This window comes from Ictalurus furcatus, chromosome 18 (genome assembly GCF_023375685.1).
Source record: "Ictalurus furcatus strain D&B chromosome 18, Billie_1.0, whole genome shotgun sequence".
Taxonomy (NCBI): domain Eukaryota; kingdom Metazoa; phylum Chordata; class Actinopteri; order Siluriformes; family Ictaluridae; genus Ictalurus; species Ictalurus furcatus.
In genome coordinates, this window is record NC_071272.1 from 13,205,418 (window position 1) to 13,217,927 (window position 12,510).

Below are 12,510 nucleotides of genomic sequence, written 5' to 3' on the forward strand. Positions count from 1 at the left end.
ACCTATCCCAGGGAGCATCGGGCACAAGGCGGGGTACACCCTGGACAGGGTGCCAATCCATCACAGGGCACACTCACACACCCAACCGTAGTACCCAGAAGAAACCCCCGCAGCACGGGAGAACATACAAACTCCGCACACACAGGGCCACGCCGGGAATCGAACCCCCGACCCTGGAGGTGTGAGGTGAACGTGCTAACCACTAAGCTGCTATTATTATTATTATTATTATTATTATTATTATTATTATTATTGTCGGACACAAGGCGGGGTACACCTTGGACAGGGTGCCAATCCATCACAGGGCACAATCACATACACATTTATACACCAATTTGGACATGCCAATCAACCTACCATGCATGTCTTTGGACTGGGGGAGGAAACTGGAGTACCTGGAGAAAACCCACGCAGCACGTGGAGAACATGCAAACTCCGCACACACAGGGCCACAGCGGGAGTCAACCCCCAACCCTGGCAGTGAGTGGCTTAGTGCTAACCGCTAAGCCACTGTGCACCCCTTTTGTCTAATGTATATTTGTAGTTAATATTCAATAATAATATTCAATAATGATGATGATGATGATTATTATATTTGAAAATCTTCTTTTTGTTTAATATTCCTTTTATTTTATATTCCTTTTAATTCTTCTTCTTGTATAATTATTACTAATTACTAATTATTGATAATATTTTAATAAATAGTTTATTTATTTATTTATTATTACTAATTATTATTAATAATACTTATTATTATTACTTATGTAAGTATTATATAAACTGCAATCAATGATTAATATTATTCACAGTTAATACTTAAGATTTTAATACTCGACGTAATACATTTACAATACGTTTCTCATTAACTTCTAATTAAAATGATAATAATAAAGACACATACACTTCATGCAATGTATTGTCCAATATATTATGGTTGGAATTGTTGGATGGAATAGTTATTTCTTCTTTCTCCTCTTCTTCTTCTTATTGTTGACGTTGTTGTAAAACATCTTTAAACATCTGGATCTGGTCGTCTACCGGGGCAGACTCCAACACGTAAATTGTCAGCACCTTCCCAGCTGGTGGATATGTGGGTACATCCTGGGAACATAGGATATTATTATTATTATTATTATTATTATTATTATTAGATTGTGGCATTAAGCATGCAAAATAGTGTTATTTTATGTGTGTGTGTGTGTGTGTGTGCGTGTGCGTGCGTGCGTGTGGGTGGCTCTGTGTGTGTGTGCACTTCACTTACAGATACTGTAGATGTAGATGTAGTTATATCTTCATCTGCAGCTGGAGCTGGAACCTCAACTGCAGCTGGGTCTGGAGCTGGAACCTCAACTGCAGCTGGCTCTGGAGCTGGAACCTCAACTGCAGTGGGCTCTGGAGCTGGAACCTCAAATGCAGCGGGCTCTGGAGCTGGAACCTGAACTGCAGCAGGCTCTGGAGCTGGAACCTCAACTGCAGCTGGCTCTGGAGCTGGAACCTCAACTGCAGCTGGCTCTGAAGCTGGAACCTCAACTGCAGTGGGCTCTGGAGCTGGAACCTCAACTACAGCTGGCTCTGGAACTGGAATCTCAACTGCAGCTAGGTCTGGAGCTGGAACCTCAACTGCAGTGGGCTCTGGAGCTGGAATCTCAACTGCAGCTGGCTCTGAAGCTGGAACCTCAACTGCAGCTGGGTCTGGAGCTGGAACCTCAACTGCAGCTGTCTCTGGAGCTGGAACCTCAACTGCAGCGGGCTCTGGAGCTGGAATCTCAGCTGCAGCTGGCTCTGAAGCTGGAACCTCAACTGCAGCTGGGTCTGGAGCTGGAACCTCAACTGCAGATGGGTCTGGAGCTGGAACCTCAACTGCAGATGGCTCTGGAGCTGGAATCTCAACTGCAGCGGGCTCTGGAGCTGGAATCTCAACTGCAGCTGGCTCTGAAGCTGGAACCTCAACTGCAGCTGGGTCTGGAGCTGGAACCTCAACTGCAGCTGGGTCTGGAGCTGGAACCTCAACTGCAGATGGGTCTGGAGCTGGAACCTCAACTGCAGATGGCTCTGGAGCTGGAATCTCAACTGCAGCGGGCTCTGGAGCTGGAACCTCAACTGCAGCTGGGTCTGGAGCTGGAACCTCAACTGCAGCTCGGTGTGGAGCTGGAACCTCAACTGCTGCTGGGTCTGGAGCTGGAATCTCAGCTGCAGCTGGCTCTGGAGCTGGAACCTCAACTGCAGCTGGCTCTGGAGCTGGAACCTCAACTGCAGCTGGGTCTGGAGCTAGAACCTCAACTGCAGCTGGGTCTGGAGCTGGAATCTCAACTGCAGCTGGGTTTTGAGCTGGAATCTCAACTGCAGCTGGAGGTGGACTTGGAGCTGCAGGTGGAAGTAGATCTGGCACAGTATCTACAGCTATAACTGTGTCTACAGCTGGCACTGTATCCACAGCTATAACAGTATCCACAGCTGAAACTGTATCTGCCACAGGAGTAGAATCTGCAGCTGTAGCTGTAGTTGTGTCTGTACACACTTGATCCATATATGGCAACTGATTGGTTGTGGGTGTGATGGTGCCATAGGTCTGCTGATGTGCTGTTGCAAGATGCATCACATCAGACATATAGTAGACTACATCAGACATATGGTGGACATCTACATAAAGATCCCAAACAAATACATATAGTTACAGGCTGGAGAGACTTGAACACACACTGTGTAACAAATGTAACACCAGGCTTGGAAGGGTTTCATTAACAGTTACAAATTACTTCATAAAAAATTTAATCTGAAAGTAATACACAGTGAAAATAATCACAATATGAAAGTAATGTAATCTGAGTATATAGTAGGCTAATGGTTGAGAGGCTGGAATTTGGACAATAGTTGCAGCAAGCCTTTTATAATCGACCAATTGGTGTGTGAAAAGGTGGGAATTACAGAGAGGGGTTAAAGCAATGCAAGCATGTGCACATAACATGCAGTGTTAGACCATAAACACATCTTAAGGAAACTAAAGCCGAATCCTGGACATTTTCTCAAATTTAGACACTTTTTTAAAGTCCGAAAAAGAGGACCTGTCCGGGAAAAAGAGGACGTATGATCCCTAACAAAAGCATTTCAGAGAACAATTTGTGTTCATTGTTACCAAATGAACTTTGTGCAAAATTTATTTGTGCATGCACCAGGAGGTTGCTCACATGAGTCAAGAGAGAACCAGAACTATAATCAAGCAGCTGTCTATATTGTGTTATGTCAAAAGATTAATTTTTTTAAAAATGCAATTCTGATAGTATTCCCATTTTTTTACAAAATGTACCTGTAATCTGATTACTTTATTTTTTGGCGTAACTGTAACAGATTATGGTCACTAGTTTTTAGTATCCTGATTACGTAACGCATGTATTACATGTATTCTGTTACTTCCCAAGCCTGTGTAACACTGATATACTATCAGACAGCTGTGGCTTACATTGAGGCTGGATGGTCTGTGCAGTATAATGAGGAAAAGTCATCTCGACCTGCTGCCAGCTGGCATAATAGGGAGCCAGGTACTGGGTCTGTAACACACACATACACAGAACCATTAGCACACATTATTTCATCTTGTTCTTCACAGATCAGAATCACAGGTTGCTGTTAGCTATGCTATCCTCATGTGGTAACATATAAGTATTAGCTAGAGTAGCTTAAAGCCAGGATTCTTCAACCTTTTACAGTCAGAGACCCTTTAACTACAATTTTAAATCATTTCAGATGTTGGTAGATGTTCTGTACTGCTTTAACACCAACCTGCATTCTTGCCAACCTCTGGATGTTCTGATGGGCAAGGTAAGCCTGGCGCTCCTTTTTGCGCTGAGCCACGCCCACATATATCTGCCTCCTGCCCCACATCCTGCCGTTCAGCCCCTTTATGGCATTCATGGCTTCCTCAGGAGACCAGAAGCGCACGAAGCCAAAGCCTTTGGAGCAGCCATTCTCCATCATCACCTGTAGTAGACAGTGAGGAGACACATTAGGATAAACATGCTAACGTGGCAACCATGACGGAAAACCAGCACAGAGTGTACACACAAATATCAATGAATATCACAAAACTGGAAGAGGACAGCTATGTTTTTTTAGCATCATAATTCTGGTTTTGAATCCCCACACATATAGCAGTGCCCAGCTACAGAAACATTTTATACTAGATACACACTTCAGAGTAAGTAAGTGGAAGTGGACCGGTTATTGGGAAAGGAATAAAATGTAGGGATTATTAGTTGTAAGTGACCTTTGCGTTCACAATGTTTCCAAATGCAGAGAAAGCAGTGTGTAGACACTCGTCATCCACACTATCATCCAGGTTCTTCACGTAGAGGTTCATACCCTACAGCAGAGAGGATAGAGCAGAGAGTCAACATCCTTTGTGTGTGTGTGTGTGTGTGTGTGTGTGTGTGTGCCTGTGTGTGTGTGTCTGTGTATGTGTGTCTGTGTCTGTGAGTGTTTTACCTGCTCATACTTGTGCTTGAGTTCAGTCTGTCTCTCTACTTTATTCTGTGCTGGGCCCACATACACCTTCTTGCCCTTCAGCTCTTTCCCGTTCATCTCATCCACAGCCTGAACATGTACACAAAAACACACACACAAACACCACATTAATCACTGTTTTTCCTGCTGTAAGGAAACTTAAAAGGTTGTGCACAAGTACACTTGACTGTAGTGTACACTCACCCTCTGTGCATCTTCGTGCCTCTCAAATCTAACGAAGCCAAATCTTCTGGACTTCCCGTTCTCATCTGTCATAACTTGAACACTTGCCACAGGACCTGGAACACCACACACACACACAAACAATTTAAGACTCCGTCCGATCTCTAGAATATGTTCTAACAACTGGTTTATTGTGTTTTTTGCATGAACTCATTATGTTCACGTTAATGTGTATAACTCATCACACTCAATCAGGGATCATCACCGAACTTGCTGAAGATGTCTTTTAGCATCTTGTTGTCCATGTCGTCACCAAAGTTTTTGACGTAGATGTTGGTGACGACTTGTTGACGAGGGCCCGTCTCAGCCTTGCGCTCCTCACGTGACTTAAAGTGTTCGATAAACCTGTAACACAGCAGAGACGATGCTCTTAGAGTCTTTATCTAAACACTGCTGTTAGTCTTTATGCCTACACCACCAAAATTTCAACTTGATGTTGACTGCAATACCCTCATATGACCATCAAAAGAGCAAATGTTAAAAGAACCCTGACATTTCAACCCAGGCTGGTAAAAAGTAATAATTTACACGACTTACACTTTACGGCCGTTCAGGAATTTGCCATTGAGCCTTTCCATGGCAAAATCCGCTGCCTCAGCAGACTCGAAGTGGACATAGCCATACCGTTTCGACCCCTTCTCATCAGCTACAACCTTCAGGAGAGACACGTCATATCATCACACACAATTAATATCAAACAGAGCTAACACAGGACTTTATTTTTATTTATTTAAAAATCATTAGTCATGCTACACAGATGCTATTCAGATCCAAACAGTTCAAAGCCCGAACCTTGCACGACAGAATCTTTCCAAATAAGGAGAAGGTGTCAAAAAGGGCCATGTTGTCAATTGACTTGTCTAGGTTCTTTATGAACAAGTTTCCGATACTGGTTTTCCTCAGGGATGAATCCCTTTGAAACTGCATGATGCGCATGGGCTGTCCCATAAGGAGCTCAAAATTGAGCATTTCCAGTGCTCGCTCAGCTGAGGAAACAAAAGTGAATTAATTTCAACAAAAAGGCTAGATGTCTATTACATCTATATACAGTCACATCTAGAATTATTGGCACTCTTTGTAAAGATGAGTGAAAAAGGTTATGGAAAAATGTCTTTGTGGTTAATTAGTGTCACATTAAAAATATGATAGAAGTCTAACCTTTAATTGTAGTATTTATAAAAAATATATAAAGTTTTGAACAAAACTGCATGTCATATAAGGCACATAACTTGTCCTTATCAGTCTAATAAAACAGTAAAATGTGAAAATGTAGAAGTAATGTATGGAATAGTGTTCTCCTTTGTTCTGTATGATTTGTATTACCGTCGGCCGGATGCTGAAAGTTTACGTATGCATAGCCGAGTGAGGAGCCTGTCTTCTTGTCTCTGCAGAGCTGGATGGAGTGAATAGGTCCTGCAGGACTGAACGTCTCCACAAGCATGGGCTCTGTCACATTGGAGTGCAGATCCCCCACATACAGTGTGGCCATTACAAAATTCGTGTTCATTTCACCTAAAGCAAAAAAATAAACAATAAAAAAAATTGACTTTCAGTGGTGGAGAAAAGTAATAACACCAACTGAACTGCAGAATATTTAGCAGGCCTACCAAAACACAAAGCTACTGTTTTAAACAGAAAACCTTAGTATAAGTACACTTAAAAAGTACATTTCTCCACAGAAATCGGAGGAACCTTAAAACCTAAAGACACAGAAATTCTTAATCTTATCAGTATGTTAAGAAAATGAAAGAATATTATATTAAGGAATAACAATAATAAACAGTCAGGCTGTTATTATGTGTAATATTTGCATTAAATATATACAGTGCATCCAGAAAGTATTCACAGTGCTTCACTTTTCCCACATTTTGTTATGTTACAGTCTTATTCCAAAATTGATTAAATTCATTATTTTCTTCAAAATTCTACAAACATAATGACAACATGAAAGAAGTTTGTTTGAAATCTTTGCAAATTTATTTTTTTAAAAAAAGAAAGAAAAAAAGGACATTTACATAAGTATTCACAGCCTTTGCCATGACACTCAAAATTGAGCTCAGGTGCATCCTGTTTTCACTGATCATCCTTGAGATGTTTCTACAACATGATTGGAGTCCACCTGTGGTAAATTCAGTTGATTGGATATGATTTGGAAAGGCACACACCTGTCTATATAAGGTCCCACAGTTAACAATGCATGTCAGAGCACAAACCAAGCCATGAAGTCCAAGGAATTGTCTGTAGACATCCGAGACAGGATTGTATCGAGGCACAGATCTGGGGAAGGGTACAGAAACATTTCTGCAGCATTGAAGGTCCCAATGAGCACAGTGGCCTCCATCATCCGTAAATGTAAGAAGTTTGGAACCAGCAGGACTCTTCCTAGAGCTGGCCGCCCGGCCAAACTGAGCGATCGGGGAGAAGAGCCTTAGTCAGGGAGGTGACCAAAAACCCAATGGTCACTCTGACAGAGCTCCAGCATGTCTCTGTGGAGAGAGGAGAACCTACCAGAAGAACAACCATCTCTGCAGAACTCCATCAATCAGGCCTGAATGGTAGAGTGGCCAGATGGAAGCCACTCCTCAGTAAAAGGCACATGACATCCCGCCTGGAGTTTGCCAAAAGGCACCTGAAGGACTCTCAGACCAAAGATTGAACAAAGATTGAACTCTTTGGCCTGAATGGCAAGAGTCATGTCTGGAGGAAACCAGGCACCACTCATCACCTGGCCAATGCCATCCCTACAGTGAAGCATGGTGGTGGCAGCATCATGCTGTGGGGATGTTTTTCAGTGGCAGGAACTGGGAGACTAGTCAGGATCAAGGAAAAGATGAATGCAGCAATGTACAGAGACATCCTTGATGAAAACCTGCTCCAGAGTGCTCTGGACCTCAGACTGGGGCGAAGGTTCATCTTCCAACAGGACAACGACCCTAAGCACACAACCAAGATAACAAAGGAGTGGCTACAGGACAACTCTGTGAATGTCCTTGAGTGGCCCAACCAGAGCCCAGACTTGAACCCGATTGAACATTTCTGGAGAGATCTGAAAATGGCTGTGCACCCACGGTCCCCATCCAACCTGATGGAGCTTGAGAGGTCCTGCAAATAAGAATGGGAGAAACTGCCCAAAAATAGGTGTGCCAAGCTTGTAGCATCATTCTCAAAATGACTTGAGGCTGTAATTGGTGCCAAACGTGCTTCAACAAAGTATTGAGCAAAGGCTGTGAATACTTATGTAAATGTGCTTTTTTGTTTTTTATTTTTAATAAATTAGCAAAGATTTCAAACAAACTTCTTTCATGTTGTCATTATGGGGTATTGTTTGTAGAATTTTGAGGAAAATAATGAATTTAATCCATTTTGGAATAAGGCTATAACATAACAAAATGTGGGAAAAGTGAAGCGCTGTGAATACTTTCCGGATGCACTGTATATATATATATATATATATATATATATATATATATATATATATATATATATATATATATATATATATATATAATATAACATTATAAATCAATAAATTATTAAAAGGCTTCTTACCACAGATGTAAAGTACAAATGTTCATGCAGTTTGCTGCTGTTTATAGCTGCTAAACAGTGCTTCTCGCTGTGTCACTGGATATTGATGATCTGAAGAGAGTTATTTGAATTTGAAGGTACAGAATTTGGAACAGAATGTGACAGAATAATAGGAGCTTGTTCCCCGGTGACACTGTTGTTTCACCAGATTCTAAATTCTGTCCAAATGTTCTAACCAAACCAGTGAACATGGCACATTTACGCTTGACCATCTGGCAGCAGGAGTCCCAAGTAACAAGTTTACACTCCAAAACTAAATAGCTTGAACAATCATTATAGAAAAACCTCATTTTTAATCTTATCTGTAGACAAAAAACTGAACAGGACAAGCTGCAATAATTCCCACTTATAATACATTCAGTGACTCTGTTCTGTGGATAAGAAATGTTTCAGCAGTCTGTGACCTTGCTGTTAATTGGCCATGATGCTTTATTATTATTATTATTATTATTATTATTATTATTATTATTATTGTTGTTGTTGTTGTTGTTGTTGTTGTTGTTGTTTCCCCCAAACCCCTTCTGTATATCCAATTGCTCCATTTGTATAAAGCAAGGTTGATTGTGAACTGACCTTATGAAATAATACATCCATCGATCCATTTTCTATAGCGCTTATCCTACAGGGTCGCGGGGAACCTGGAGCCTATCCCATGGAGCATTGGGAACAAGGCAGGGTACACCCTGGACGGGGTGCCAATCACATACACATACCCATTCATACACTACAGAAACTTTGGACATGCCACTCAACCTACCATGCATGTCTTCGGACTGGGGGAGGAAGGAGAACATGCAAACTGCACACACACAGGGCCGCAGCGGGAATCAAACCCTCAACTCTGGTGGTGCTAGCTAAAGCCAGCCTAGGCTGGTTGGCTGGTCTTTGCTGGTTTAAGCTGGATGTAGCTGGTTTAAGCTGGTCTCCCAGCCTGGCCAAGTTGGTCAAGCTGGTCTCCCAGCCTGGCAAAGCTGGTGTTCAGATGTTTTAGATGGTGGATGGGTCAGCTGGTCTCCCAGCCTGTAGTCAGGCAGGCTTGGTAGCATAGCTTAAATTCTTATTTCAGTTGTTAATAATCTAAATTATATCTGAAGATTCTACAACAAAATGATTAAACTGGATGCACAAATAAATTAGAACATATAATCTGTAGCATGCTGTGAATCATACCAGATTAAAATATTGTCTGAACAAATACATTCACCATAAATTGTCTGACCAAATGTAGTCAGCTTTTTTATTTTGAAAATTTCAGTATTCAATAGACTTGTACACAAATTACAAGTGAACCAGACATAGTCTTTATATAATTATAAATAACAACATTACTATCATATGTGAATGTGAAGTACTTTCAGAACTGACCCATCCATCCATCTTCAACCACTCACTCCTTTTCAGGGTCGCGGGGGAACCTGGAACCTATCCCAGGAGGCATCGGGCACAAGGCGGGGTACACCCTGGCCAGGGTGCCAGTCACATACACACTCACACACCCATTCATACACTACGGACACTTTAGACACACCAATCAGCCTACCATGCATGTCTTTGGACTGGGGGAGGAAACCGGAGCATCCGGAGGAAACCCCCGCAGCACGGGTAGAACATGCAAACTCCGCACACACAGAGCCCAGGCGGGAATCGAAGCCCGGACCCTGGAGGTGTGAGGCGAACGTGCTAACCATTAAGCCACCGTGCGCCAGAACTGACCCCACCTATCATTTTTTTCCATTTCTTTTTAATGTGATTCTGTCAAATGTAATGAATTCTTAAATTTTATTTTGAATTCACTTAAATTGTAACTTGCCTAGCCCCCTTAAACTCTTCATTTCATATCTGTTTTTCAACCCTGTAATCCTATACACACAAGTTTAGTTCAATCTTTTTTTTCAGGAAAAATAGAAGACATCATGCACAGCAAATTCATCAGTGTTGATTTCTGGTGAGTAAAACTACTTAAAAGTTTGCATTTGATAGACTTTCTGTGCGGAAATATATATAGGATATTTTAGTGCAATGCAAGCGTAATACTTCTTGGACCACTTAATTCTATCAATTTTAATATTTGATTTAAGTTTCTCAATTTCTAATAACTCATGTAAGTTTTCCAAAATTGCCAGATTGCTAATATTGTTTCCTTTTAGATAATACAGCAGAGAACCGAGAGGAGCCACGAGGCCAGCTAGCTAGATAGCTAATTATCTGGCAAATTGAGGTAAGGGTTTTAAAAGTATTTTAAGTGGTTAGGTTTATCAGTTTTCTCACTCGACCTGGGTTTTGTTATATTTTTGGAATTTTTTGCAGGGAAAAAATAACTTGTTAATTTATGTGATTAATGTTTAATGCGTTAAAACATATTAAATCATATTAACGCAAATAAAGCATATCATTTTCCCCACTTCCTGTGGCGCTGGCAGATTATGGCCATGAAATGCAATTTGTTTTATATTTTAATTGAGTCATGCATTATTATGTTCTCGAATATTCTCTGACAGTTTAAGTGTAAGTGAACATAACTAATCTCGTGTGGAATTTCCGTGACGCGCATGTTCCACTTTTATCTAAATGAAGACAGTACAGAGAAAATATCAGCCAACACAGGAAGAAACAGCTGGGAAGAAACGCTTTGAACGTTTATTTCTAGGCCAGGTATATTAACTGTTCATGTTCACTTCTCATTTTATGAACATGTTTGAAGCAGGGCTGGACAGTGTGAACATTAAACATGACCAAAAATAGATGTTTGCAAACTTTGAAATGTTTTTTAGGAGCACGTGAGCGAATAAAAAGTATTACAAAAGCAGCCCCTATTTTTATTCAACAAAAAGGTTGATAACAATAATGACTAACACTGCACTGAACCAGTGCTGTTCACTGAAGAAGGAAAAAAACACGTGATCCACTCGTCAGGGCAATGGGCGCTCTAGAGGCCACTACCAATAAAATGCAATTACAATGCATTAATAAATGGGCTTTAATGGAAATGTTACCACAAATTCTATTACTATTGCATATAATATGCAGTAAAATAATAATGGTAACACTTTACAGTAAGGTTCAGTTTGTTGTATTAGTTAACTACATTACCCAGTACACTACATAACATTAACTAACATGAACTAACAATAAAAATACATAAACTAGGATTAATTAATGCTGTTAATGTTAATATAAACACAAACTAGCAAAATTTAAAAATAACAAGTTATATTTAACATTAGTTAATGCACTGAATGCATCTACTAGGTTAGGGTTAAGCGAAACCGTAATCCAACCTAATCTAACCTTATCCTAACTGCAATCTCAAAACCTACCTGCCAAACTCATATGTCAATAACATCTAAAATCAGCAATAAAATATGACGAGAATGGTATAATTATTGGGCGCACGGTGGCTTAGTGGTTAGCACGTTCGCCTCACAGGGTTCACACCTCCAGGGTCCGGGGCCATGTGTGTGTGGAGTTTGCATGTTCTCCCTGTTCTGTGGGGGTTTCCTCTGGGTGCTCTGGTTTCCTCCCCCAGTCCAAAGACATGCATGGTAGGCTGATTGGCTCGTCTAAAGTGTCCGTAGTGTATGAATGGGTGTGTGAATGTGTATGTGATTGTGCCCTGCGATGGACTGGCACCCTGTCCAGGGTGTACCCCGCCTTGTGCCTGATGCTTCCTGGGATAGGCTCCAGGTTCCCCTGCGACCCTGAAAAGGAGTAAGTGGTTGGAGATGGATGGATGGATGGTATAATTATTGTTTCATATATTCATATAGCTGAAATATAGTATATTTCCGTTTGTTTCGGCCAACGTGCATGTGCAGTGCTTATTGCAAGTCTCACGACGCCAACCACTTTACAGCTGTTTTTATGGAGTATCTAAGAGCAGCTGCAATGACCTTGTAAAAACCAAGCAACGACTCACACTCTTCTTTGGAATGTGGGACTTTCTTTAACATTGCCTAATGTTAGAATTTAAAATTTTCTTCCCTAACATCTTTCATCATTTTGGTGAAAGTTCAATATCAAGGTGTGAAGAAATTTGTAAAATTGATAACCGATTTTACATTCCAAGACTTTCTCACTGAAGGTAAGCTTGTGCTACTGCTTAGAAATGTGCTGTAGATAGTCATGTATCAACTATGCTTGAGACATAAGCTGACATCAAAAGTCCACATGGCTTGTCTCCAT

The 12,510-nt window shown here is 41.1% G+C and overlaps 1 protein-coding gene and 1 long non-coding RNA gene across 4 annotated transcripts; one reads left to right on the forward strand and one right to left on the reverse strand.

Moving 5' to 3' along the window:
• Positions 1 to 907: 907 nt before the first annotated feature.
• LOC128622714 (polyadenylate-binding protein 1-like) lies at positions 908 to 8,426 on the reverse strand. Of its 3 annotated transcripts, XM_053649418.1 has the most exons (13): positions 8,290 to 8,426; positions 6,064 to 6,252; positions 5,533 to 5,726; positions 5,278 to 5,393; positions 4,946 to 5,085; positions 4,702 to 4,796; positions 4,480 to 4,587; positions 4,262 to 4,357; positions 3,778 to 3,975; positions 3,458 to 3,545; positions 2,276 to 2,640; positions 1,262 to 2,185; positions 908 to 1,101 (listed from the first exon to the last, which is right to left on the reverse strand). In XM_053649418.1, exons 2-13 carry the CDS (start codon positions 6,245 to 6,247, stop codon positions 985 to 987), a joined length of 2,625 nt encoding a protein of 874 aa, XP_053505393.1. In that variant the 5' UTR covers positions 6,248 to 6,252; positions 8,290 to 8,426; the 3' UTR covers positions 908 to 984. The 3 variants fall into 3 exon arrangements, with proteins under 3 accessions (XP_053505393.1, XP_053505392.1, XP_053505390.1); XM_053649417.1 differs by having other exon boundaries at positions 1,262 to 2,580; XM_053649415.1 differs by having other exon boundaries at positions 1,262 to 2,640.
• A 10-nt stretch (positions 8,427 to 8,436) lies between these two features.
• LOC128622715 (uncharacterized) lies at positions 8,437 to 11,051 on the forward strand. Its single transcript, XR_008388439.1, has 5 exons — positions 8,437 to 9,367; positions 9,730 to 9,992; positions 10,225 to 10,273; positions 10,476 to 10,546; positions 10,903 to 11,051. It is a non-coding gene; the product is annotated as an uncharacterized LOC128622715 (long non-coding RNA).
• The last annotated feature ends 1,459 nt before the right edge of the window (positions 11,052 to 12,510 follow it).